Here is a 27033-nt window from a genome sequence, read left to right as displayed (position 1 = left end):
TGATGCGGAGGAGACGAATTGTTGAATAAAGTAGTTATTTTTTTCTTTTGCACACAAAAAGTTTTCTCGTAGCTTCGTATAATTGTGGATTGTCACTGATGTCACATGGATTATTTTACATATCTCCTTGCTACGTTTCTGGACTTGGGAACATTTCAGTTGTATTGCTGTCTATGCAGGTTCAGACAGCTCTCAGATTCCATCAAAAATATCTTAATTTGTGTTCCGAAGATGAACGAAGGTCTTACGGGTTTGAAACAACATGAGGGTGAGTAATTAATGACAGAATTTGCATTTTTTGGGTGAACTATCCCTTTAATATAAATGTTCTTCTGTTCCCTGGAGGTGGCTGGATTCATCTCGTTCACTAATGCAGCAGGGAATACAAGAGAATGACAAACTATGGCTTCGTTTCAAATACTACACTTACCATGATATGGATCCCAAGGTAGCGGTGTTTGGTTAAGATGTGTGTATACATTTTTTCCAAAAGTCAAGAAATTAAAATCAATTCTCTCGTTGTTGTAGTATGATGCAGTGCGTTTGACGCAGTTGTATGAACAAGCTCGCTGGGCTATTCTCTTGGAGGACATAGACTGCACAGAAGAGGAAATGATGCTGTTTGGAGCCCTGCAGGTACAACAGAGAAAACCTAACAAATAATACTGCCATCGCAACTATAAAACAGATTTGTTAAACTGATGTTAGCATAAAAGGAATAAACACAAAAAGCAGTAGCATTCTAAAATCTTCCTCTTTTTCTCACTCTCTTATTCAGTACCACATAGGAAAAGAGTCCTTGTCTCAGGACATGGTCTCTTCCTGTCAAGGGATGGATGACTTGGAGTCTGCCCTGAAATCCCTGGAGGTCAAGATGGTGGGAGATGGCAACAGCACAGACATGCTAGTGAGAGACACTTACAATAAATCATCTGTCCTAATAGAATAGCAGAAAATGAGACATGGTGATTGAACTGCAGAGATGCAGAGACAAATTCAGAGGTACTAAATCTGCTATCAGAAGTACGATCAATAAAAATCGGATTTACTTTTACAGGATAACATGACTGCCCCAGAGCTCAATGACCATTTGAAAATATTTCGGTAAGGTCCTTTTCTTTGGCCAAATCCTACTGAATCCTACTTTCACAAACAATTACAAAGAAACAACAAGTTACACATTGGATTAAGTGTGAATTTTTTAAGCCAAAAATTGAAATAGTATTTTTTTGTAAAATATACTTCAAATTTTTTTGTTTTATTAACAACTTCAGAAAGAAATACAGTGCATAATCATTTGATATTTGATCATTTTCCACCCTGCAGGCCTAAGAGACTAACTCTCAAGGGTTACAAGCAATACTGGTGCAAATTTCAGGACACATCGATCTCGTATTATAAAAGTAAAGAGGACCGCTTTGGAGAACCCATTCAACAATTGAACCTGAAAGGTCTTTTTTATTTTTTTATTTTACCTACACACAATATTGCAACAGATGAAAGTTATTGAGTGAACTGAACATGCTGCATTACAAAAAGAGAACAAAAATTAAGTTGAATAAGTAAAATTGGAATAATAAAATCCAATTGATACAGTAGATAAATCCCCTGGCCTTGTGAAGTCTTATGAAAAGAAAGAAGATTTAGCTTAAGGTCAGGGCATTATACATGCTTTACCATAATGAGTCATTTTTGCATGCAGTTTCCCACACTGTGCTTGTACAACATGTGAATATGTTTTTACACCTCAGTCAAGGCTAAAACCAAAGTAGACACACTCATCAGTGTAATGAGGCCATGTTATCTGAAACACATCTGCTTCTCTTTAGGCTGTGAGGTTGCCCCTGATGTCAATGTAGCAGGCCAGAAATTCTGTATCAAACTCCTCATTCCTGCACCAGAAGGCATGAATGAAATCTACTTGCGATGTGAAAATGTACGTAACTGTCGATAACATTCATTTGTAAATGAAAACTCTGATAAGAAGTGGTCTTATTAAATAACAACTATTTTAAAAAGGGGTCATATGATGTTGCTAAAAAGAACATTATTTTCCGATTTTTACAAAGCTCATCGGTCTGAAAAGCGAGGTGTGCTCTGATTGGCCAGCTATCCAGTGCGTTGTGATTGGCCGAATTCCTCAAGCGTGTGACGGAAATGTTACGCCCCTCACCATATTGTGATGCCGTGTTCGGCCGGAGCGAAGAGACAAACATTTTTTAACTCATTATAAACGAGGCATTCGTTGCATCCAGTGGGGACATAATTACTGATTATAATGACTTATAGGCGATCCACAGCGTGAAGTTGTTGTATTTCCTCAGCGACCAGCACGGTTCAGCTCCAGGCATGACGAAGCAGATATTGTCCTCATTTGGAAGACCAAACAAAGTAGTTTCGCTTTCACAAGGAAATACACGGCAACAACAATACTACAGCGAGAATCAAAGTTATGCCTTCTTTCTTTGCGTGAACATTTGGGAAGTGTTATGCAAATCTTCCCACATCGTGACGTAGACATGTGGGGGCGTGTTGGAACTAGCCGTTTTTGGTAGGCGTGGTTGACTCTTAACTTTTATAAAGAATATCTCTTTGGATTTGAGACTTTAATCTTTGCAACTTTACAGATCTTCTTTATGCACCAAGAGCTTGTAACACTCCAAAGAGAAAGGAAAAATTTAAATAGCATCATATGACCCCTTTAAAAAAATTCAGTACCATTCAAAGGTTTGGGGTCAGTCCGTTAATTCAGTTTCTTATGCTCACCAAGGCTGCACTTATGTGATCAAAAATACAGTAAAAACTGTAATATTGTGAAATGTTATTACAATTTAAAATAATGATTTTATATTTTAATATATTTTAAAATATAATATATTACTGAAATGGCAAATCTGAATTTTTAGCAGCTATTCAGTGTCACATGATCCTTCAGAAATCATTCTAATATGCTGATTTGCTGCTCAAGACAGATCTTTTATTATTATCAATGTTAAAAATAGTTGTGATGCTTAATTTTTTTGTGGAAACCATGATAAATTTTTTTGTATTCCTTCATAAATAGTCCAAAAGAACAGCATTTATTTGATATAGACAACTTTCTGACCCAAAACTTTTGAATGGTTGTGTACTTGCAGAGATTAAAACAAATTGTATTTAATAAATAAATAAATAAATTTTGTTCTAACCTACCCCACTGAATCAGGAGAAGCAGTATTCTCAGTGGATGGCCGCCTGTAAGCTGGCATCCAAAGGCCTGACGTTATTGGACAGCTCGTATCAAAGTGAAGTAAAGAACATCCAGACGTTCCTTTCAATGCAGCGTTCCAGCTCTGCAGCTCCCACGGCACAAACTGACGACAGCATCAACACACACAGCCTCGTCTCACCGAGATACCAGAAGAAATACAAGCCCAAACAGGTAGAGTGACCATGAAACTGGCCAGTCAGTTCATGTTTCATGTACAATGTATTGCAGTGTTTGTTTCACTTCATCTCTTCAGTGTTTGTGTAGCCTTCACCTCTTCTTGTTCTTTTCAGTTAACCCCTCGTATCCTGGAGGCCTATCAGAATGTCGCCCAGCTCTCTTTGACGTCTGCCATATTGAAGTTCCTGCAGATCTGGCAAGCTCTGCCTGATTTTGGAATTTCCTACTTCATGGTCAGGTGAATAGACTAACTTTAGAAGCACAAAAACATGGTCCGCTCATGATGTAGGCCTACCTTTTAAACAAGCTTGTATGAATATGCTGTGGTATGTGGCAACATAAAATATTTATTTTATAATAGTCATCTAAGGTAATCCAGCTTCACAATACAATCGTTTCTCAGGTTTAAGGGCAGTCGTAAGGACGAAGTTCTGGGCATCGCTAACAACCGTCTGATCCGTATAGACCTGGGAGTCGGAGATGTGGTGAAGACGTGGCGTTATAATAATATGAGACAGTGGAATGTTAATTGGGACATACGACAGGTAGGTTTCAATAAAAGTATGATCAAATTATAATAATTGTGATACATTTAATGTAAATGAAGGAGACTTTATTTTTGCCTTACGAAATATGTCCCTGACTTACAGTTTATCTTATATAATACACATAGAATGTCTCTATTCTAGGTGGCGATTGAATTCGACGGAAACATTAACATAGCATTCAGCTGTGTGAACGCAGACTGTAAGGTTGTGCATGAGTACATTGGAGGATACATCTTCATGTCCACTCGTGCACGACAGCAAAGCGACACACTGAACGAGGAGCTCTTCCACAAACTCACTGGCGGCCACGAGGCACTCTGAGCACAAAACAGCAACTTACAGAGAAAAAAAACATTACTGAAGCTACAAATGGAGGAAACTGATAAGAATTCAGTGTTAGCACTGCACAGCAACTGTCCCTTTCTTTTCTTTGTTTCCAACGAGTCATCATTTAGTGTTCAATATACAAGCATTTGAATTGAAACATGGATGTTTTCCACAACATGTTACATGCATCTAATCATCACACTTAATATAATAAGTGCCTAACATGAAAATATGACAAAATGAATGATTTTCAATATTTAAAAAATATCTTACTGTAATGAATTTTTTTTCTTCATAAAACACTTGTTATTATTTAGCAGGGTGTCTGAATTTCTGCCATCTCATACGAGTAACAGCTCAGGAAACCACTGTCTATCATTGTCTGACCAGACAATGATATTAGCCCCTAGTCTACAGCTCACAATTTCCTATCTCAGTCCAACAGAATTTCAGTTACTTGTTCCAGGGTTATTTTTAGATAGTCCTCAGTGTCATGCTGGGTGGGAGAGTTTAGTATTGAGTTAACAAAGTGCCATCTCTGCATTGTCCTAATGAGTTCACAGCCTTGCTGATTCTCCATTATTCACAAGTATGAGAAACATAATGTGTTGAAATATTGTGAATATTATTAAGCATTATGGTATACCATTATATTACTTTAAACAATGAAAAATGTACTATTTGAGTAGCCTATGTGTATGTAACAAACATGCTTTGAGATTCTAGGAGTCATTTTAACTCCCTCTCATCTGAAAAAAGACCTCAGATCTACCAAAAATGTGAGCAATATTTCGACATTATTTTGTAGGTTGAGTTTTTTTCTTCTTCTTCTTCTGCATTTCAGTGTGTTTATCACATCAGTACCCATACTCACTGTGATTTCCTCATTTGTATTTAGCTTTGGATAAAAGTATATGCCAAATCACTGATCTGCTGAATCCTTTCGAGCTAAAGAAAAATCTAAAGGAAAGTGTAATTAGGTAGGCTAATAGGCTGTTCTTACATCCATGGAGGAGAAAAGCAAAGTCTTTTTATACCCTTATACGGCATTTTTAATAAAGAAGAATAAAATAGTACCATGTGAAAATGTTAAACTTCCTCAAACAGGTTTCTGAAACAACACCCACTGTTCAGTTCATTAGAGGTGTGAAAGTCCGGCTGTAAGTTTCCAGTCTTGACCACAGTAATACTTCAGTCCAGCTGAGGGCGTCTCGCAGACAGGAAAATACATGCAGCACTTCGCAGCGAAGAAGACGTCAACCGGAAGTGCGCTGTAACACGCTTGTAAACAACTCGCGAGCGTCCGACTGGTCAAGGTGTAAAATATTGTCGTTTTTTGAATTTGATTAAACAGCAGGTAAATGAACAACTTATTTACTTAAAACGGGCGTATGAGCAATATTGTCTATTACCTTCCAAGTTAAATCAACGTTAAGTACAAAAGTTGCTGTAAATAATACATATCGAAACCGTCCGGTGTCTGTTTATTATGCATCTCTACTCTCGGTCACTGCAGATTTTTATCTTTTATTTTTAGATTTTTTAGATATCTGTTTTTGTGTGTCTGTGTGTGTGATCGGGTGTTTTTTTTCCAGAGCTCATTTATTCCAAATTGATGTCTTTAATCTTTGATCGTGATCTCTTTGTATGTAGGTGTAGCTGAAGATCATGTCGAAGGAGGAGAGTAAAGTGTCGGAGGAGATCGTAGATCTCGAAGAGCCGAAGAAAATGACCCGAGAAGACTGGAGGAAGAAGAAAGAACTGGAAGAACAGAGAAAATTAGGAAATGCCCCAGCTGAAGTTGACGAGGAGGGGAAGTAGGTTGAGCAGATGAACATAACACATGAGCAGGGTGCAGCCGGTGCACTGAACTGTTCATTCATAGATATAATGAAAAGTGATTTCGATTTTGTCATATATGCTGTAACGTTTCCCCAGCCTGACTGTAATATTTTGTTAACAGGGATATCAACCCTCATATTCCCCAGTACATCTCATCTGTCCCTTGGTACATCGACCCATCAAAGAGACCCACCCTTAGGCACCAGAGACCCCAGGAAGAGAATCAGAAACAATTTGCACCCATCGGAGATTGGTATAAAAGAGGTGTACAAGAAGTAAGCACTGCCACTCCCTCTACCCAAATAGCCATGAATTATTAATTTAAAAAAAAAGTGATTTGGTGTCTAAAACTTTTTTCTTATTGCCTCCCTGTCAACTAGAAATTAGTCAGCACAAAATTCAGAAAAGGAGCATGTGAAAACTGTGGAGCCATGACACATAAGAAGAAAGACTGTTTGGAGGTAAATATTTAATAATATGTGTTGCGATTATGTTAGTATATGTTGGTAAAAATCTTTCTTAAAGGGATAGTTCACCCAAAAATGACAATTCTGTCATTAATTACTCACCCTCATGTCGTTTCAAAACCGTAAGACCTTTTTAAGGTCAATTTAAGATATTTTTGATGAAATCCAAGAGCTCTCTGACCCTCCATAGACAGCAAGGGTCCTACCAAGATCAAGGTCCAGAAACGTAGTAAGGACATTGTTAAAATAGTCCATGTGACATCAGTGGTTCAACCGTAATTTTACAAAGCTACGAGAATACTTTTTGTGTGTAATAACGACTTTATTCAACAATCCTCCGGAACAGTCCTCTGCCATTATCGACGCATGCACATTGCTTTCCTCTGCTTGTAAACAAGGCACAAGCACATGTGTGTTCTGTTTTAAATATTTGCTGTTCTTTTCAACTTTTTATTCATCAAAGAATCCAGAAAAAAAAGTGTCACGGATTCAGCTTTTACATCACAGGAGTAAATTACAATTTTAACAAACTTTAAAATAGAACTTCATTTAAATTGTAAAAAAATCACAATATTCCTATTTCCTGTTTTTTTTTTTTTTAACAATATTCCTATTTCCTGTTTTTTTTTTTTTTTTTTTATGATTATAGCACAAGAGATTTCTTGAAGCGAAATTGAACATTTTTACCCCAAACTTGATCGGTATTGATGTTCGAAATAAAAACTTAATTTTGCATTTTGGTTAAAGTTTGTGCAAAAATGTCTTTCACAGAGACCCAGAAAAGTTGGAGCGAAGTATTCTGGCTCCGGCATGGCACCAGATGAGCACCACCAGATTCAGCTCTCAATGGATTATGATGGAAAGAGAGATCGCTGGAATGGGTATGATCCGGATGAGCACATGCGCATTGTAGAGGAATATGCAAAAGTTGATCTGGTAAGTCATGTTGTTGGATACTTTTGTGTATTTATGTTTATTTTATTATACTGATAGGCTATTGATGCACACTCAATTAAGCTTTATTCTCAGAAAAGAGATTTTTTTGTCATGTGACCATTGTCATACATTTTGTTGGAAGGATGTTTTACTGTATTGGTAAAGCATGTCTAAATTATTTATGTTTTTCGTAACAGGCTAAGCGCACTCTCAAAGCTCAGAAACTCCAGGAGGAGTTAGCTTCTGGTAAACTAATGGATCAAGCTGTAAGTATTCAAAATTAAATATTTTTTCTGGGTGTTTTGTAGCTACCATATGTTTGTCACAAGCTTTTATTTACTACTTTTGTTCAACCAAATATTTTGTCTTATATCCAGAATTCAAGAAAGCATCTTGATGATGATGCAGCACAGGTATATATTCAGATTAATTTTTATGTACATTGTGGACTATAAAATACAACTCAAATCATAAAGCCATTTCACTTACTCATTTACACTTTCTTCCTCACCCTTTCCAGGACCACAGCAGTGAAGATGAGGATGACGACAAATATGTTGATGACTTTGACATGCCCGGACAAAATTTTGATTCCAAGAGACGAATCACAGTTAGAAACCTGAGAATACGGGAGGACATCGCTAAGGTAAAAATAACATGATATTTTGCAAACCAATGAATGTTAATTAAAGGCATAACACTACTTGTTGTTGTTTTTTTAGAAATGCATGACATTTTATTTATTTATCCCATAAATAAGTCCCATTAATATGATCAATAAGAGGAGTAATATGCTCTTATCATCAGGATTAGTAGTAGCATATGATTAAACATGAATATTTTTACCACAGTGTTGCTGAATCATGATTTTCCCAACTGTCTTATTTTACAGTACCTCAGAAATCTGGATCCAAATTCAGCCTACTATGATCCCAAGACTCGAGCCATGAGGGAGAACCCATACTCCAACACTGGAAAGAATCCAGAAGAGTAGGAGCATTTTTTTATAGGCTTCTTATAGAAAGCTTGCAGATTGTGTGTATAAAGTTACTTATAGTTACTCCACAACACACTGTTCATCACTAAGGCACAAGTTGATCTAATTAAGTATTGGACTGTAAATTGCTTTGGATGAAAAATCTGCTAAATGCCAAAACTGCTAATGTGTTTAGCTTACTAAATTGCAAGCTGAAAAAATACATCACTGTAAGGGGACATTTTTGAGTCACACAGTCTTTGAGTGTCTATTTCTGTAGTTGTCTGCCTGTCCTCAAAATGATGTGTTTGGTTTGGCAGGGTGGGCTACGCTGGAGACAACTTTGTGCGCTACTCTGGAGACACCATTTCCATGGCCCAGACACAACGTGAGTATTCTTTGTCAACTCGTACATGAATTCCTATCTACCTGATGTTAAATGTAAGCTCCAGACTCTCAGTTCCTATTGGCCTGACATTGTTTTGTGTGTTTCCTCTGCAGTCTTTGCTTGGGAAGCCTATGAGAAGGGATCTGAAGTTCACCTCCAGGCAGATCCAACCAAGCTGGAGCTTCTCCATCAGTCCTACAAAGTCAAAAAGGACGATTTCAAAGAGAAACAGAAAGAGAGTATTTTGGAAAAGGTACAGTTTAGAATCTCCTTTTTTTTATTTTACACCTAGCAACAGTTCCTCCTTCCCCTACTTGTGCGTGCTGATGGCTTCATGTCGCACCTCTCTGCAGTATGGTGGGCAGGAACACTTGGACGCCCCTCCGCGAGAGCTTCTGCTGGCTCAGACAGAGGAGTATGTGGAGTATTCTCGTCACGGGGCTGTGTTGAAAGGACAGGAGAAGGCTGTGGCCTGTTCCAAATACGAGGAGGACGTGCTCATTAATAACCACACGGTAAGTTAGCTGGCACTACTGGAAATGTTACGTAACTGGACCAGTTACATAATAATGAAAGATTTTGTTTTATGGATGCTAAAGATTTTTTCCTTCGACTTTTGCAGTGTATCTGGGGATCGTATTGGAAAGATGGCCATTGGGGTTACAAATGCTGCCACTCGATGGTGAAGCAAAGTTACTGTACAGGAGAAGCTGGCAAGAAAGTTGTGGTGGGTATCAGATGTGTATCCATTGTATGTTATTATGTATCAAAGAATTTGTTTTGTCTTATTATTTGTTTTGTTTTTATTATTATTAAATGCATAATATTTTTATTATCTGTTTTTATCCAACACAAATCTGCTCTAAAAACAAGTTTTCTGCTTATTTTTTCAGAGCAATTCTTGTATTCCATTTGAAGATGATGTAGAGGAGGCCGAAACGAGTGAAGAACCAAAGACTCTTTTACAGGTACATTAACGACCGCCTTCTTTTTGTGATCTAATTCCAATGGAAGAACATGGCAGGAAGATGATTGTATTTTACTAATATGTTTTTTTTTATTCACAGATGCACCAGGAAAAAATGAAAGATAAGAAGAAGAAGAAAAAGAGCAAGAAACATAGAGATTCTGACAGCAGTGATGAGGAAGATGAAGCAAAAAAGAAAGAAAAGCTGAAGAAGGTAGGTGGGCTGTTCCTGCCACACAAGGTGCTCTACAAAGCCTATTGTAAAAGAAAAATACTGTGTTTTCTGTGCAGGCATTGAGTGCGGAGGAGCAGAGGCTGAAGCAGGTGGCTGAAATGATGCAGTTCGATGAGAGGAAGCGACCGTACAACAGCCTAAAGGAAGTGCGTGAACCCACAGAGGAGGAGATGGAAGCCTTCCGCATGAAACGCTGCCGACCCGATGACCCCATGGCCTCTTTCCTGGGGCAGTGAATGAAAACATAAATGTCTTTTGTCACCAACCACAGAGATCTCATAGTTTCAGTTATTGTAAAATCTTTTATTACTGACTCTTACTTATTGAGTTAATAATGGGAAACATCCCATATTATTAGCACCTGAAAGTCTGTTAGAAGTTTCCACATCTTTTCGTTTTTTTTATAAATTTGTGTCGATAATAGTAGAAAATACATTTTCATAATGTGTTCTTTTTATTTTGACAGTACATAAACATTGTTTTATTAGTCTTTTGATTATAAATTGCCCAATAAATGACAAATGGGTTATGTTTGGGGATACAGATATGAACAGATATGTTCCATTCTCCCTTTCCAAAGTATTTAAATGGATTCATAATGAAAATAACTTTACCAGTGGTTGACATTAAACATATTTAAACCTGAACATGGCTATGTTTGGTTTTATGCTTTCTAAGCAACATGTAATCCAAATCATTGCAAATACTCAAAGTGTTGAGAGTGTTTGATGTAAACAAGCACATTTTACATGGCTGCCTTTTTGTAGTTTTGTATAGTCTAAAGCTACTTTTATTGATTTTTGGGCTGCAGAACTATACTATAATAGTCTGACAAGTTTTCGAATGAATCCCCTCCCCCAGGTTGTTCAATTACATCATGGATGAAGTATCTGGCAGAGCACGTCTGTGCTAAAACTGGGTGGATGCTTGCAAAGTTGTGTGGAGGACGTGTAAGATACAAATCGATCCACAATCTTGTTTATATTCTCCGCTTTTGCCAAAAGAGCTGCTGGACCTTTGCATTGCAACTGCAATCTCATCCCTCTGGTGAGGATTGTTTCTAATGCATACTTTGAATTTGTTGTATAATTGTGTTCTGTGGTCTGTTACTTACATTTACTACCTAAATAAAACTGTTCACTAATAAGTCAAGTTACAACCTGCATGTATATAATGTGATTTATGGTGCTTGTTTCTGTGCATGACTCTGTATATGTATATAGAGGAAATCCATGGAAATTCCCCACAACAAAAATCTGGCCCCGTCTGCTCTGTTTGCAGGCACAGCTGCATCATGCATCAGTTACCGCTGGCTGTTTGCCTGCTGTCTCTGTTCTCTGTGTTGACTGTAGACTCATCCAAGAAGGGACGCAACTTCACCATCCATTTATCACAGCTTAGCTGCAGTTTGCCTGGCCCTCAGGGTCCTCCAGGGAGTCCAGGTGCAGCAGGTCCCAGTGGTAACGTAGGCAAGATGGGGATGCCAGGTGTTGATGGCCAGGATGGGAAGGATAGTGACAAGGGACAGAAGGGAGAGAAAGGTAAAGCATCTGATCATGTCTGTTGCGGTTATAATGCCATTAATGAAAAATAACATTCAAAGTGTTAAAATATATTTTATTTCTATAAAATATTAATTGATATTATCTGATGAATTTTTAATTTTGGTTTATATTGGTTTTTTATCTGTAGTATCTTTTTTTATAGCTCAAGGTCACATAAAAAATATATAAAAGTATAAATATGAAATCACAGTTGGACAAACAATGAAAATAAAATAGGTGAGTTGTTTCATAATACATGATAAAATCAGTCTGCAAAATAAATAAATAAAGACACTAAAGACATTTGTGAATTTTCTTCTCAAATGTTAGGGGAACAGGGCCGTCCTGGGAACCCTGGAAAACATGGACCCCAAGGACGTCCAGGGCTTGTTGGGAAGGCAGGGCCAAGGGGCCTTAAGGGGGTGCGAGGGGCACCTGGTGTGTCTGGAGTCGCTGGGATAAAAGGAGAGATGGGAGATGTGGGGGAAACCGGCGCCCCTGGAGGCTGTGACTGTGGAGCAGAGGCACGATCTGCTTTCTCAGTAGCAGTAACCAAGAGCTATCCCAAGGAACGTACGCCCATTCGCTTTAACCGGATTTTAATGAATGAGGGTGGTCATTACAATGCCACTAGTGGCAAGTTTAACTGTGCGATTCCTGGTGTGTATTACTTCACATATGACATCACGTTGGCTAATAAACATCTGGCAATTGGACTTGTCCACAATGGCCAGTACAAGATCAAAACATTTGATGCCAACACAGGAAACTATGACGTGGCCTCAGGATCAACAATACTTAGACTGCAAAGAGGAGATCAGGTCTGGCTTCAGATCTTTTATTCAGAACAAAATGGACTGTTCTTTGATCCATTCTGGACGGACAGCCTTTTCACAGGATTTCTCATTTTTGCTGATCAGGCTGCTCCAAATGAGGCAAATATGATGACTAATTCTGGATCATCCTGATTGAACTTCACATTTGTTATATATTCATTGTATCATATGGCCCCAATAATCTGTATATATATATATATATATATATATATGTATATATAAAAACTAATTCAGAATTTTAATAAATACTATAATAATATATAAATAATACTAAAATAACACTGAATGAAAAAGCACACTATAATTGAACAAATTCATCTGAATAAAGATCGAAAATAGTAATAAAGATAATCTTTTCACTATTTAATTTTTGCTGATCAGGCTGCTCCAAATGAAGTGAATATAATGACCAGTTCTGGATCATCCTGACTGAACTTTCCATTTGTTTCATATTTTATCATATAGCCCCCAATAACCCTGTGTTTACAGATCCACCACATCAGTATTAGAGCAAAACAAGACATGGGACATGTGGAAGGATTACCAGACTTATAAGAAATAAATCATTATTGATTAAGTATCCAAAAACATGAGTTGTCAAAACCCAAATTATTCCTTATAAATTATAAAAAACAATTTTCTTACTACAAGTATTTTTCAACGTTGACTTCAGTCTTAGGCCCCTAAAAATCAGAAAAAACTTTTACCCCAAGGGACTTTTAGCCACGTTGTACACTGATGTTAGATACACATGACCTTTGATCTTCCACAAGACTGTTCTGTTAATGATTTCCCCCCATTTCTATTGTTTATTTACTATTCACATAATCTGATCTTGTATTCTACTACAGTTCAAAGGTTTAGTAGACCTTGTCCACGCTGTCACTGGAGATTAGTGTAACCCTCCGTTTGAAGTATAATTTTGTCCGAAAATAGCAGCCAACCATGCTGCTGCAATCATCTAATCAATACAGGTTCATGGGCAAAACCACTATGTACACAAACAGTAGAGCAGTTGTTGAGCCTGTGATCACTTGTGTTCAGTAAAGGTTAAGTAATGATACTATGCTTATGCGATATTTGTATCATACTGCAATTTGCCCCTCATATCCCACTGCAATATCAGTACATGTACACACGCTATTTAAATGTGCATATTTTAGCAGAACGATAGCCTTTCGTTTTATTTAAGTTGTAATTCTGCCTGTTCATCCACTGATGTCTCTAATAGGCTACGAGTATTTCTTCTTATACCAAGAGTATTCCTAGAAAATCATGTCACCAAATATGGAATGTGCTTATGAGCTCTGAAAATCGTACTATGTACGTCAATGGTGACGAAATATTACAATTTCCATACGTCTTAGAACGTTCGACTCTGATTGGCGTGAGTAGCTCCAAGCCCCTCCCATTGTACGGATTTTACTTCAGAAAAAGCACGGGGTGTCCTTTGACAGTAGGACTAAACCATTCATTGTTGTGTAGGTGAACATCGCGTGAAAACATGTTGCTTTTTTGTATTTTTGTACATATTTTTTGGATTAGTTTGAAATGTTGAAATCCTGAGTGTATTCGTAATATTTCATATAGAGAATATCTTAATACATTATGCTATTTTATTAGTGCATGAAAACCTAATCTACTGAACTCCCCTATCAAGACGTGTCACCCTGGAATATGATGAAACTTCTACCGGCATTTTTCCATATAATGAAAAGACAACGAAACATGTCTAAGTAGTGTCAAAAATGGCTTTTACAAGTGTTATATAGGTTTGTAAACTTATTTCTTGCTTAGCCATACTTAAAGCCATAGTTTGGCTTTTATCAGTTTAAACTGCGGTTCGAAGGACTGTCGATCGAAGAAGAACAATGTATCCGGCCCGGCGCTGTTCATCGCTGCTTCACCGAGACTTGGTCGCTGTCTGTCTCTCATCACTGGGGACACATCCAAAGAAGTCCGGTCCGCTGAAGAAAAGCAGTCTTCCGAGTTCACGAGTTCATCCTCCTCCAACAAGGTCCAACTCATCACCCGTTCTGCTCAGTTCTTTACAAGGTAATTTAAGATTTCGTCCCATATTCTTTCCGTTCCTAGACAGGAGGTGACTTGGAATGCGCCTTTGACGATCAACGTCGATTTGAGACAGTCTAATCAGTTCTTAGGGTTTTAACGTTATGTGGTGCAGTGTGAGAGGATTGAGGAGAATCTTATGTCTAAATGTAAAGAATGTGATTTGAGATCATATCACTTAGTGTGTCCCTCGTGCTCTAACACAGATGACTCATGTACAGTAAGAGGGAGAGCGATGATTGTGTCATACACCCTCTGAGGTGTGGAAACATATTGCAGTTTCCCATAGCAAATCCCCAATAACGGTGTTGTTTTTTATGTAAAAGGCATTTTATGATCTTTATTCAGATGCATTTGTTGTTTTATAATTCTCGAACAAATCTGTGGCCAAAAGCAGTATTATTTTAGTATTATTTATACTATTATAGTATTCATTTTGAATTAGCTTTATTTTCATATTTTTATTTTTCATTTTCATTTTAGTTTAAGCTATGTGCATTTGTCATTCTTTAGTTTTTTGTTAACATTTCTATTCAGCTTGAATTTATTTTTATTTCAGCTTTAGTAATTTTAGTACTTCATCTAGTATTTATATTTTATTTCAGTTACCAAAAATGATTTTTAATTGTTTAAAAGTTTTAGTAAGATTAAGGAAAAAAAACGAAAAAAAAAAAACGGCAAGTCTTTAGATTTTCATACTCTTTTGCCTTGTGAAAATGTTACAATTCTGAAGGAAGTTTGGCATATAATTTTGTTACATTATTATTATATTTTGTTTTTCTTAATATTGTTTGCTTGGGTTAGTTTGGTGTTCTCTACTTAGATCTATTCTAGTGTGCCTTCAAGGTAACTTGATAGTCCTGCTAAAGGTCAGTGAACAGTATCCTTTAAACAGCCCCTAACAGTTCAATCCCCAAACTGAACAGAGTTTTTCTAGGTTATCTGAGTGAGATATGCTCTCTTGTTAGATTTATCAAACTCGTCCTCTGCATCATCTGTGCAGTTGCCTTGTAATATTAAACAGAAAGGACAGAATATGCATGTATGTGCCTGTGATCAGCTAATGAAAAGATGGAAAGCAACAAACACATGATACTTTAAATCAACAAGGTTTTGTTAACCAGCGAACAGATAAAACTCTGTACAGTGGAAGTGATTCCAGCTGTGTGTGAACAGATCCCCCTGCAGGACTGCTCTTCTGTAAGGAATTTGAATTTGAAGGAACAGGACAAGGTCTGGGAACAGTGATGTTATGTAAGTTAGACTGAATAAGCAAATAAAAGCAGCTCCAGTAATTGCTGGGGTATTAACAGTGAAGAACTAGTATTTTGCCGATTGCAAATTGTAAAATTTGGATTTATAATAGTATTACCCTCAAGAAGACAGTAAATGCCTGCAAAAATATATCCACAGCAAGGATGTAACCAAGTATTTAATATTGACATGATCCAAAGGCAGAATTTTAAAAAATCTGAAAATGCTGAAAAATCCATAATAATTAACTACTAGTGTGGACATGTCCTCATTAAAGTCTATGTTGATTACATCCTTAATCCAAGGTGTAGCTTTTCATGTAGTTTCACTTTCACAACGAAACACACGGCGGGCTAGAGTGAGCGGAGGCGGGCTTGAGTGAGGAACAGCCAGCGGGCTTGCGGCAACCACATGTGATCTCCAAAGAGAAAGGAAAAATTGAAATCGCATAATATGACCCCTTTAAATGTCATTAAGACATAGTTTTCAGGTTATAGTTGGTGTGTATCATCTTCTCACCTAATCAGGTTGTCAGCATTTCTCTTAGTCAGAGAATAGCTTTGTACTATTTCGTAACTAATTCTCACATTTGATAGTTTTACCAGGCCTAATTTTACATGATCAGATTGAAGTATGCATACAAGTCATATGCAGAGACAGGCAAATATGAAGTTTTACAATAGTTCTTAAGTTATTAATGCAGTATATAAATAATTTTAGGTAACAATGAACAACATTTCTTACAGCATTTATTAATCTAGGTAAACGTTTATTTGTAAATATACTATTGTTCATTGTTTATTTATGTATTTTAATTACATAAAATTATTTTAACATTTTAAATATTTTATAGTTTAGGGTCTCTAAGAAAGAAGACTCTTATGTTCACCAAGGCAGTTAAAATAGCTGTTTTCTATTTTAATATATTTGATGTAATTTAATCCTGTGATGGCAAAGCTGAATTTTCAGCAGCCATTGCTCCAGTCCTCATTGTCATGATATATGTAATGAATGAACTAATGTCAACAATTTAAAAATTGTGAGCTTATTACATTCCAGACTAATTAGCCACACTGTCTTCCTCAAACCATATATTAAATTAGAGCTGAAGTGTTTCTTCACCGTGCATAACCGTGTGTGTGTGCAGGCATGCATCGGGTCCCTCTCGTGATTTTCAAATGAGTCATTGTTCAGAATGAATGGCAGGGAAACATAGACACACTGGTTCATTCAGGAACCCCTTTGTGTAGGAACACACACAGATACACACACTGTCACATCCGCAGCCCCCAGAATCTTCACATACGAAAGCATGCGAGCTCAGTGGGTGGATGCTTGTGTTCTCTCTGTCTATCGTACACTAACCCACTGACCGAACACTGGATTAGTCCTGGACTCCCTCAAAGTCAAAGCGAAGAGGATTGTGCCTCTAGATCACATGCATCGGAGACAGTCAGTGGAAAAGGATATAATTAGAGGTATTTTTTTAAAGAAATATGTGAATCTAAGTTCTTAAGGTCATAAGACCTAAATATACCCCGACTAGTCATTGATTTAGTTACAGTGGATGTCTAGAGATGGTGAGTTTAATTAGACAAGATGACAAATATGATTGTTTAATGCTGATACTAGAGTTGCATGTGACTTATAAAACTGAACCGGTCGGTTTAAATTGTTTGGATGCTGTGTGGTTTAAATGATTACTAAGCAATGACTAGCCTTACCCATGAACAGCCCTGAGTATTCAGCAGTTGACTATTACATTAATAAAATCTTTACTTTACTTCACTTCTGCTTTTTCAACTTGACAAAGACATAACCAAACCCATAAATATAAAGAGAGAGAGAGACTGGATGTAGAGTTCTTGGATGTACTATTCTTGAGGAGGTAAAGGAGACGGCAGAGGTGGAACAAGATGGAGGCAGATGATATGCGTAAGATTAATGAATCAAAGCTGTGTGTCTGGCATAAACATTTAAGTCAAAATTTAAATGATCACAATTACTCCTACAATGTTTGATTGTGTGTTTGTTTAAATGTACATTTTATTCACACAAACAGTCAAACGTTTCAGGTCAGTAATTTTTTTTAATGTTTATGAAAGACATCTCAAGCTCACCAAGGCTGTATTTATTTGATCAAAATACAGTAAAAACAGTAATATTGTGAAATAGTATTACAATTTAAAATAACTGTTTTCTATTTTAATATATTTTTAAATATATATTTTTATGTGATAGCAACTCTGAATTTTCAGCAGCCATTATTCCAGTCTTCAGTGTCAAATGATCCTTCAGAAATCATTATAATATGATGATTTGCTCCTCAAGACATGCTTATTTTTTTTTTCATTTTCAATGTTGTAACAGTTGTGCTGCTTAATATTTTTTGTCGAAACCATCAATTTTGCAACATAAATATCTTTACTTTTGATACATTTATTGCCTCCTCCTTCCTTAATTTTTTTAATAAATAAATGTCTGAACATGAATGTAAATGTAAGATTAAATGGCAGATTTGCTGCCATGATGCTACTGTTTTTGATTGTTGCTAATGTTTTCTGAGGGGGGTTTAGTATATTGTGCAGTTGCTAGAGTATTCTGGGTAGTATAAGTGGTTGTTTACTAGTCTAAGTCAAATTGGGTTGCTTAGGAAAGTAATAGAAAACTTCTCCACAACAAGCTACATGATTTGAGTTATTATTCCTGTCTAAGACAAGTTAGTATAAAGTTTCTATACACCAAGTATAAGCTAGTAATGGTGATTCTAGTGCAAACAGGACTAATAAAGGTTCCTGTTTCCTGTCCACAAGGAGTTTAGTGTTTCCTGCAGCACTGTTTGTTCTCGATATTGTGTCTGTGAGATCGAGTTGAGTCACGACAGACAGTACACAGCAGTTTCCATGGCTGCAGTTAACCCATTGTCTATTACCATGATGAATAATTTACATAGCCGTAAACTAGCATCCAAAAATCTTTTGTGTCCATCAAGATTGAAGAGGGTAATGAGATTAATCAAACATTGTCTATAAAGGTATACAAGCCAAGAAACATGCACACACTCATGCAAGAATGCTAATAGGTGATTCATATCTAGTTAAACCTCTTCTAAAGACTCAAAACAAGCCCAGACAGATGCTGAGGCATCAGAGACACGTCCCTTCTGAACTTATCAGTGCTTAAACTTATACTTTAGTGATACACATTATGAACAACAACAGACAGACCTAATTCATCTGCACCTTAAATAGCTACCATGTGCTGTCATACTACTGTTTATATTTTCATACACAGTGTACTGCACCGCTACTATTTATATCATTGGCTGCTGTTTGTTTTGTAGAAAGTATGTCGTGTCGTCTTTCATACTATGTACTATGTACAAGTGAGTGACGAGCAGTTTCTGCATCACATCATGCTATAGGCCTGTCATAGAAAACTTTTCATATATATATATATATATATATATATATACATATACCCTATACTACTGTACTATACTAAGATTTTATGTTAATAAACATTCATGAATTATTATGAATCTGTAAAGTTCTATAAAAACTTGTACAGCTATACCAAAGTGTGTATAAGATGTTTTGTGATGTGTGTGTGCAGTGTGTCAGATGGGCAGCAGCAGCAGCAGTAGACTCTTCAGTACTCTGGCCCAGACTCTGAGCAGCGCTGCACTGGCAGACCCGCATGTGGATACTGATGACTACGAGTATGAGCAGGCTGACCCAGATGCGCTGTTGCGTGAATGCGAAGAGGTTTTGAGGAACCGGCCTCCTCGACTGCACCGAGACTTTATGACGACCAGAGCCTGCTCACTGCAGAACGCACCCATCCGCGTCATGCAGTGGAACATCTTAGCACAAGGTACAGAGTCTGTCTGCTTATGTCATGTGTTTGATTCATAGTTGATTCACATGTGGTAACTTAAACCAGGGGTTTTATGCTTTTTAATGCCACCACCTTCCTATAATATAAAGGCAGCTATATATTTGCATGTATAAATACCCATTTTTACTGTGTAATAAAAATAAGCATGATATTATGTTTTCTCGGTAAATAATGTACTTTTATATTGCTACTGTACTAAAGCCAAAGCAAATGAAAAACTAAAAACTTTTCCCAAAAAGCATTAAGTACATGAATATACACCATCGTTTAAAAGTTGGGGTCTGTAAGATTTTTTTTTATTATTTTTACATTTTTTGAAATTAGTATCTTAGGCTCACCAAGTTGCAAGTTCCAAATTTAATAAAAGATACAGTAAAAACAGTAATATTATGAATTATATAGCTGTTTTTATTTCAATACATTTTAAAATGTAGTTTATCCCTTTGCTGAATTTTCAGTAACTATTACTCCAGTCGTCAGTGTCACATGATCAATTAGAAATCATTCTAATATGCTGATTTGCTGCTCAATAAACACTTATTATTGTCAGCGTTGAAATCAATTATGCTGCTTAATATTTTTGTGGAAACTGCGATGCATTTCAGGATTATTTGATGAATAGAAAGTTCAAAAGAACAGCATTTATTTGAAATAGAACAGTGCAAAAGTCATTTTTGATCAACTGAATGTGCCCTTGGTGAATAAAAGATGTGAAATCATTTTCAATGTTGTAACAGTTGTGCTGCTTAATATTTTTTGTCGAAACCATCAATTTTGCAACATAAATATCTTTACTTTTGATACATTTATTGCCTCCTCCTTCCTTAATTTTTTTAATAAATAAATGTCTGAACATGAATGTAAATGTAAGATTAAATGGCAGATTTGCTGCCATGATGCTACTGTTTTTGATTGTTGCTAATGTTTTCTGAGGGGGGTTTAGTATATTGTGCAGTTGCTAGAGTATTCTGGGTAGTATAAGTGGTTGTTTACTAGTCTAAGTCAAATTGGGTTGCTTAGGAAAGTAATAGAAAACTTCTCCACAACAAGCTACATGATTTGAGTTATTATTCCTGTCTAAGACAAGTTAGTATAAAGTTTCTATACACCAAGTATAAGCTAGTAATGGTGATTCTAGTGCAAACAGGACTAATAAAGGTTCCTGTTTCCTGTCCACAAGGAGTTTAGTGTTTCCTGCAGCACTGTTTGTTCTCGATATTGTGTCTGTGAGATCGAGTTGAGTCACGACAGACAGTACACAGCAGTTTCCATGGCTGCAGTTAACCCATTGTCTATTACCATGATGAATAATTTACATAGCCGTAAACTAGCATCCAAAAATCTTTTGTGTCCATCAAGATTGAAGAGGGTAATGAGATTAATCAAACATTGTCTATAAAGGTATACAAGCCAAGAAACATGCACACACTCATGCAAGAATGCTAATAGGTGATTCATATCTAGTTAAACCTCTTCTAAAGACTCAAAACAAGCCCAGACAGATGCTGAGGCATCAGAGACACGTCCCTTCTGAACTTATCAGTGCTTAAACTTATACTTTAGTGATACACATTATGAACAACAACAGACAGACCTAATTCATCTGCACCTTAAATAGCTACCATGTGCTGTCATACTACTGTTTATATTTTCATACACAGTGTACTGCACCGCTACTATTTATATCATTGGCTGCTGTTTGTTTTGTAGAAAGTATGTCGTGTCGTCTTTCATACTATGTACTATGTACAAGTGAGTGACGAGCAGTTTCTGCATCACATCATGCTATAGGCCTGTCATAGAAAACTTTTCATATATATATATATATATATATATATATACATATACCCTATACTACTGTACTATACTAAGATTTTATGTTAATAAACATTCATGAATTATTATGAATCTGTAAAGTTCTATAAAAACTTGTACAGCTATACCAAAGTGTGTATAAGATGTTTTGTGATGTGTGTGTGCAGTGTGTCAGATGGGCAGCAGCAGCAGCAGTAGACTCTTCAGTACTCTGGCCCAGACTCTGAGCAGCGCTGCACTGGCAGACCCGCATGTGGATACTGATGACTACGAGTATGAGCAGGCTGACCCAGATGCGCTGTTGCGTGAATGCGAAGAGGTTTTGAGGAACCGGCCTCCTCGACTGCACCGAGACTTTATGACGACCAGAGCCTGCTCACTGCAGAACGCACCCATCCGCGTCATGCAGTGGAACATCTTAGCACAAGGTACAGAGTCTGTCTGCTTATGTCATGTGTTTGATTCATAGTTGATTCACATGTGGTAACTTAAACCAGGGGTTTTATGCTTTTTAATGCCACCACCTTCCTATAATATAAAGGCAGCTATATATTTGCATGTATAAATACCCATTTTTACTGTGTAATAAAAATAAGCATGATATTATGTTTTCTCGGTAAATAATGTACTTTTATATTGCTACTGTACTAAAGCCAAAGCAAATGAAAAACTAAAAACTTTTCCCAAAAAGCATTAAGTACATGAATATACACCATCGTTTAAAAGTTGGGGTCTGTAAGATTTTTTTTTATTATTTTTACATTTTTTGAAATTAGTATCTTAGGCTCACCAAGTTGCAAGTTCCAAATTTAATAAAAGATACAGTAAAAACAGTAATATTATGAATTATATAGCTGTTTTTATTTCAATACATTTTAAAATGTAGTTTATCCCTTTGCTGAATTTTCAGTAACTATTACTCCAGTCGTCAGTGTCACATGATCAATTAGAAATCATTCTAATATGCTGATTTGCTGCTCAATAAACACTTATTATTGTCAGCGTTGAAATCAATTATGCTGCTTAATATTTTTGTGGAAACTGCGATGCATTTCAGGATTATTTGATGAATAGAAAGTTCAAAAGAACAGCATTTATTTGAAATAGAACAGTGCAAAAGTCATTTTTGATCAACTGAATGTGCCCTTGGTGAATAAAAGATGTGAAATTAATTTAATGATTAAAAAGAAAATCATACTGATGACATACATTTGAATGGCAGTACACATAAATACATAAAATAATATACATCAAATAATAATAAAATACAATTCTGGACAGTGTTTATAAAGAATGTAAAGTCAAATTCTGTAATGATTTTAAAATTATTGCTTTAAACATATCTAATATATATTTGAAGCTAACCAATTGTGTTGGTATTTACATTTGTATTTTTTCTGAATTTATGAGGCAGTCCTAGCACCCACTTCCAGCCCCCAGTTTAAAAACTCCTTGCTTAATGTTTATAAAACTGAAGACACTTCACCTTTCACTGAAATGCTCCCATATGGTGCTCAAAACGTGACGTAAACATTCTTCATTGTTCTTGTGTATCTGCAGCTCTGGGTGAAGGCAAGGACGGTTTTGTGCGCTGCCCAATGGAGGCATTGAACTGGTCAGAGAGGAAGTATCTCATTTTGGAAGAGATCCTGACCTACAGGCCAGATGTGTTGTGTCTACAGGAGGTGGACCACTACTTTGACACCTTCCAGCCTGTGCTCGCCAGCTTGGGCTACCAGAGCAGCTTCTGCCCCAAGCCATGCTCCCCCTGCCTGGACGTTCACAATAACAACGGCCCTGACGGCTGCGCTCTGTTCTTCAACCGCCGTCGCTTCCAGCTGCTCCACACCGCTCACCTCAGACTCTCTGCCATGTTGCTCAAAACCAACCAGGTTGCTATCGTGGCTACGCTTCGCTGCAGGTTCACAGGTCGAGTCTTCTGCGTGGCAGTAACACACTTGAAAGCGCGGAGCGGCTGGGAGGCGTTTCGAAGCACACAGGGGGCTCACCTCCTCCAGCAGCTCTGCGAACTAACCACACAGTCGCACCCGGAGATGGATGATGAAAACCGGACTAGGGTTGGGGAAACCGAAGATGGTATTCCGTTGGTGGTATGTGGGGATTTTAACGCGGAACCAAGTGAGGAAGTGTACAGGCGCTTTATGACTTCTCCTCTGGGGCTAGATAGTGCTTACAAGTGTCTAAGTGAGGATGGGAACACAGAGCCGCCCTACACCAGCTGGAAGATCCGGCCCAGCGGAGAGAGCCGCTCTACCTTGGACTACATTTGGTACTCAGAAAGAGCGTTCCAGGTGGACACTGTGCTAAAGATACCGAGCGAAGAGCAGATCGGGCCGGACCGGCTTCCATCGTATCATTATCCCTCTGATCATCTGTCACTGGTGTGTGACCTAAGATTTAGTCAGCAGCCTCATAGGTTCATGTAGCTGTCAATCATTAGTGCTCTCCAATAGGGATCCAGAGCAGCTTAGGACATTCCTAGAGTATGTGTGCTTATGTCTGAATGTGAGAATGCATTATTTGCAAAGAATGTATCATTTTATTCACCTATTTTTACCTGCTTATGTAGGTCTTAATGCACCTCTTTGCTTATTATTTTCCTTGATGGAGATTAATTATTATTATGCTCTCATTGTTTGTTAAACAGAGGTTGTGCAATATATAGTAATTTATTAAGTGCTAAAGGATGATCTCAGGAAGACGCACATTCTCGATTAAAAGGTTCCACAAGTGGAAAGATGTTTATATTTATACTGACTGTATACTTTTTTTTTTCTTTTAGTAACACTGTAATCATTGATATGTTTGCCATTGACCAGTAATCTCTAAATACACCAGTTTATTTAAATAGTGTGGTCTCTTTCTTTAATAACAAACTAGTGAATCAGAAGTCTTGCACATTCATGGAAAATGTAACATGATAACAAGCTTGACTCCAAACAATTAAAGATGACATTAAACTTTTTTTTTTTTTTAAATTAGTAAGATTTAAATAATGAGCGAGTACATCATAAAAACATTACACACTGTGTTTTAGAGCTGTCTGACAGATTTTGCAGGAAACGGTATACTTCCGTCATTCGTCACATTTATAAATAAAGAGTGAGACGATTTTTATTTAAGTTCTTTTGGACTGAAGCAACGCAACACCCGCTGAGTGGCATTAAACAGCTTGAAAGATCAAAGACAATTTTTAATATAACTCCGACTGGATTCGTCTGAAAGAAGAAAGCCATATACACCAGGGATGCCTCGGGGGTGAGTAAAACACAGCCTAATTTTCATTTTTGGGTGAACTAACCTTTTAATTACATTCATAGGATCATCTGTAACCGTAAGTACAACGTTGCGCCTCAAGCCATCGGAATCATCCACATAGAGCAGACTGGCGGAGCCGAAGCACAACTAATGTTAAAACTAACCTAATTACCAAAACATTGTTCCTCCGCATGTAACTTGTAGTTTGATGCTTCAACCGCTAGAGGGCCAAAAGTTACATAGTGTACTTTTTTTTATTATTATCTACAAAACTCCTATTTTAAACATTGCAATTATTTCTATATCAGTTTAATCATCATTTATTTTGTTAACATTCTTCTTGCAGTCTTCTAAATCCATCCTTTAATGGTGAAATCTCTTATGATCCGGATGCAAAGACTGTCATTCTTTAGTCAATCTATTCTGGTCCGAAGCTCTCTGAGCAATTAGCAAAAATACGGATTTAAGGCTTTGTTTAAAGTTACCAACACAGTAAAGCTCTCCAGTAATCCTAGTACATTCCACAGAGACTAATAATGTCTCTACAGTATAACATCTAATATCAAACTGTATAGGGAACGTTTGAGTGCATGAATGTACAGATTCTTTGGGCTGTGTTTGGTTTCATAATGGACAGAAATTCTGAAATTCACGCCATGAAGACTGGTTTCCTACACTTTCTACACTCCATGATTTTCCCATGTGTCATTTAGTAATGAGTGGATAAAGATCTTTAAGTTCACATTCAAAAAAAAGAGTCATTTCTATCCACAAAAAAAAAAAAAAAACTAGTTGTTTGCATAATTCTCTATATTTAAATCTACTTGGATACAACTTTAGGGTAAGAATACAACAAAATATATGCTTCATATATTGAATATTCAATATACTGTATCAGACATTCTTTCCCTTTTTTTGTACATGTGAAAAAAATGATCTGCAAAATACAAAGCAGTGAATGCATGATACAGAAAACAGTGATAAATGCACAGAAAGAAAATTATTGAAAAAGTCTGAAATGACAGAAAAAAAACATTTGAATGTCCTTCAGAAAACAGTTTCCTTTGAACTGTAAAAAAAAAACACTTCTTGGTACAAAATAGCAAAAAAAAAAAAAAATTCATATTTACACAAAGCACAATCAGTTACTTTTAGTAATGATTTAGGAGGAAAAAGCTGACCTAAGGCTGTTTGTTTTATTATCATTAACTACCACAATTGTATGTCTATGCAGATTATTTTATGCTCCAAATTACCAGGTGATCAAAATCTTGGCTGTTTCTCTTCACCCACGTGACTTCCTCTCAGTCTTTAGCACCAAGTGAGGTTCGTTCCTACAGCATCACAGCACAGATGGTATGCTATAACAAAGCGTGATTTGAATAGATACATTTAAGAAATAAAAGAAAGAAAAGTCTAACCCAGGCTCAGGCTACACATGGTGGTTATATTGTTGGGCGTCAACAAGCGTCTGAGCTGTAGTTCTGGTTTCATCCGTTTCAAATAAGAGACAGCCACTCTTCACATCACTTGTTTTATTTGCAACTGTGTCACAAGCATTGATGTCGGTTCCTGTGAGTGAATGCAGTGATATTTGATGTTTGCTCAGCTCAGTGTGGTCGTGGGGTTCATCTCTGTGCTCGGTGTGTTCTCCACAGCCACGTTAACTGTATGATCCACGGAAACCTCAGGAGTTTCAACCTTAATAATAGTCACATCCTGTAAAGTCATCGCTGGCTGTGCGTTCGGCACCACAGTCACTCCTGGCTGCGAGGTCACCACAGTTACAGGAGCTGTGGAGGCGGTCGTGGAGATGTTGGAGGGGACGGCGAGCTTCAGGACTTGGGTGTTGCTGGTAGACACGGTGACGGGGGAGAGTGTACTCAGAGTGATGGGAGTGCCGGGTTTGCCAGGTATGGTGGGAAGGGTGATGAGCTGCAAGGTGATCCTCTCACCGCTTTGGCCCCGAGCAGGCACTAGCGTTGGCACGGCCTGGAGAACCACTTTGCCTGCGCTGTTACCCCCAGCGACTGAGTTGGGCGCATGGAGGATCGGCGAGCGGACGGTGGGAGAGTTGACAGTTACTGTGGAGATTTTCTGACCCCGTGTTGTCATGAGTACAGGAACCTGCATGGCAAGCCTCACTGTCCTGGAAACAACAAAAAAAGCATTGTGATAGGTGCGATTTTAACAGGTCAAATTTTAACCACAATGAAATACAT

At 37.2% G+C, this 27033-nt stretch overlaps 5 protein-coding genes across 8 annotated transcripts in view; 4 read left to right on the top strand and 1 right to left on the bottom strand.

Annotated features, from left to right (window-relative positions):
- Positions 1-4524, top strand: part of LOC107756484 (fermitin family homolog 3-like) — a 9244-nt gene extending 4720 nt beyond the window's left edge. For both annotated transcript variants that reach the window (XM_016573632.1, XM_016573631.1), the window contains exons 6-15: positions 346-448; positions 529-636; positions 779-907; positions 1058-1104; positions 1327-1451; positions 1830-1936; positions 3206-3421; positions 3541-3665; positions 3831-3972; positions 4117-4524. In XM_016573632.1, the coding sequence (XP_016429118.1) occupies positions 346-448; positions 529-636; positions 779-907; positions 1058-1104; positions 1327-1451; positions 1830-1936; positions 3206-3421; positions 3541-3665; positions 3831-3972; positions 4117-4296 (1282 nt within the window). In that variant the 3' untranslated portion in view covers positions 4297-4524. The remainder of the gene's footprint in view (positions 1-345; positions 449-528; positions 637-778; positions 908-1057; positions 1105-1326; positions 1452-1829; positions 1937-3205; positions 3422-3540; positions 3666-3830; positions 3973-4116) is intronic.
- A 1008-nt stretch (positions 4525-5532) lies between these two features.
- On the top strand, positions 5533-10356 carry slu7 (SLU7 homolog, splicing factor). 2 transcript variants are annotated; one of them, XM_016573629.1, is made up of 16 exons: positions 5533-5659; positions 5962-6119; positions 6266-6419; positions 6525-6605; positions 7383-7547; positions 7745-7813; positions 7925-7960; positions 8068-8193; positions 8440-8537; positions 8844-8911; positions 9025-9164; positions 9265-9426; positions 9534-9638; positions 9805-9879; positions 9979-10092; positions 10170-10356. In XM_016573629.1, exons 2-16 carry the CDS (start codon positions 5971-5973, stop codon positions 10347-10349), a joined length of 1722 nt encoding a protein of 573 aa, XP_016429115.1. In that variant the 5' UTR covers positions 5533-5659; positions 5962-5970; the 3' UTR covers positions 10350-10356. The 2 variants fall into 2 exon arrangements, with proteins under 2 accessions (XP_016429115.1, XP_016429114.1); XM_016573628.1 differs by having other exon boundaries at positions 5956-6119.
- A 486-nt stretch (positions 10357-10842) lies between these two features.
- On the top strand, positions 10843-12665 carry c1qtnf2 (C1q and TNF related 2). Its single transcript, XM_016573630.1, has 3 exons — positions 10843-11160; positions 11395-11654; positions 11988-12665. The coding sequence occupies exons 2-3, from the start codon at positions 11408-11410 to the stop codon at positions 12623-12625; spliced, it is 885 nt and encodes a 294-aa protein (XP_016429116.1). The 5' UTR covers positions 10843-11160; positions 11395-11407; the 3' UTR covers positions 12626-12665.
- A 1296-nt stretch (positions 12666-13961) lies between these two features.
- On the top strand, positions 13962-24401 carry nocta (nocturnin a). Of its 2 annotated transcripts, XM_016573627.1 has the most exons (3): positions 13962-14548; positions 19433-19693; positions 23093-24401. In XM_016573627.1, exons 1-3 carry the CDS (start codon positions 14365-14367, stop codon positions 23977-23979), a joined length of 1332 nt encoding a protein of 443 aa, XP_016429113.1. In that variant the 5' UTR covers positions 13962-14364; the 3' UTR covers positions 23980-24401. The 2 variants fall into 2 exon arrangements, with proteins under 2 accessions (XP_016429113.1, XP_016429112.1); XM_016573626.1 differs by lacking the exons at positions 13962-14548; positions 19433-19693 and adding an exon at positions 20646-21960.
- Positions 24402-25629: 1228 nt separating this feature from the next.
- Positions 25630-27033, bottom strand: part of elf2a (E74-like factor 2a (ets domain transcription factor)) — a 6145-nt gene continuing 4741 nt past the window's right edge. The window contains exon 10 of the mRNA XM_016573527.1: positions 25630-26997. Within this exon, the coding sequence (XP_016429013.1) occupies positions 26417-26997 (581 nt within the window). The 3' untranslated portion in view covers positions 25630-26416. The remainder of the gene's footprint in view (positions 26998-27033) is intronic.

Source organism: Sinocyclocheilus rhinocerous, unplaced genomic scaffold, assembly GCF_001515625.1.
Source record: "Sinocyclocheilus rhinocerous isolate Xijiao unplaced genomic scaffold, SAMN03320098_v1.1 scaffold111, whole genome shotgun sequence".
Classification (NCBI taxonomy): Eukaryota; Metazoa; Chordata; class Actinopteri; order Cypriniformes; family Cyprinidae; genus Sinocyclocheilus; species Sinocyclocheilus rhinocerous.
The sequence above is the reverse complement of the archived record's forward strand: the minus strand, read 5'-3'. Positions and strand labels throughout refer to the sequence as shown.

Bases quoted from the DNA above. Each gene is read 5' to 3' on its own strand.
- c1qtnf2 (XM_016573630.1), top strand. From the start codon at position 11,408: ATGCATCAGTTACCGCTGGCTGTTTGCCTGCTGTCTCTGTTCTCTGTG. The intron at 11,655-11,987 runs GTAAAGCATCTG...CTCAAATGTTAG, and splicing joins GGGACAGAAGGGAGAGAAAG to GGGAACAGGGCCGTCCTGGG.
- slu7 (XM_016573629.1), top strand. From the start codon at position 5,971: ATGTCGAAGGAGGAGAGTAAAGTGTCGGAGGAGATCGTAGATCTCGAA. The intron at 6,420-6,524 runs GTAAGCACTGCC...CCTGTCAACTAG, and splicing joins ATAAAAGAGGTGTACAAGAA to AAATTAGTCAGCACAAAATT. The intron at 8,912-9,024 runs GTGAGTATTCTT...TTTCCTCTGCAG, and splicing joins TTCCATGGCCCAGACACAAC to TCTTTGCTTGGGAAGCCTAT.
- nocta (XM_016573627.1), top strand. From the start codon at position 14,365: ATGTATCCGGCCCGGCGCTGTTCATCGCTGCTTCACCGAGACTTGGTC. The intron at 14,549-19,432 runs GTAATTTAAGAT...GTGTGTGTGCAG, and splicing joins TCTGCTCAGTTCTTTACAAG to TGTGTCAGATGGGCAGCAGC. The intron at 19,694-23,092 runs GTACAGAGTCTG...GTGTATCTGCAG, and splicing joins GTGGAACATCTTAGCACAAG to CTCTGGGTGAAGGCAAGGAC.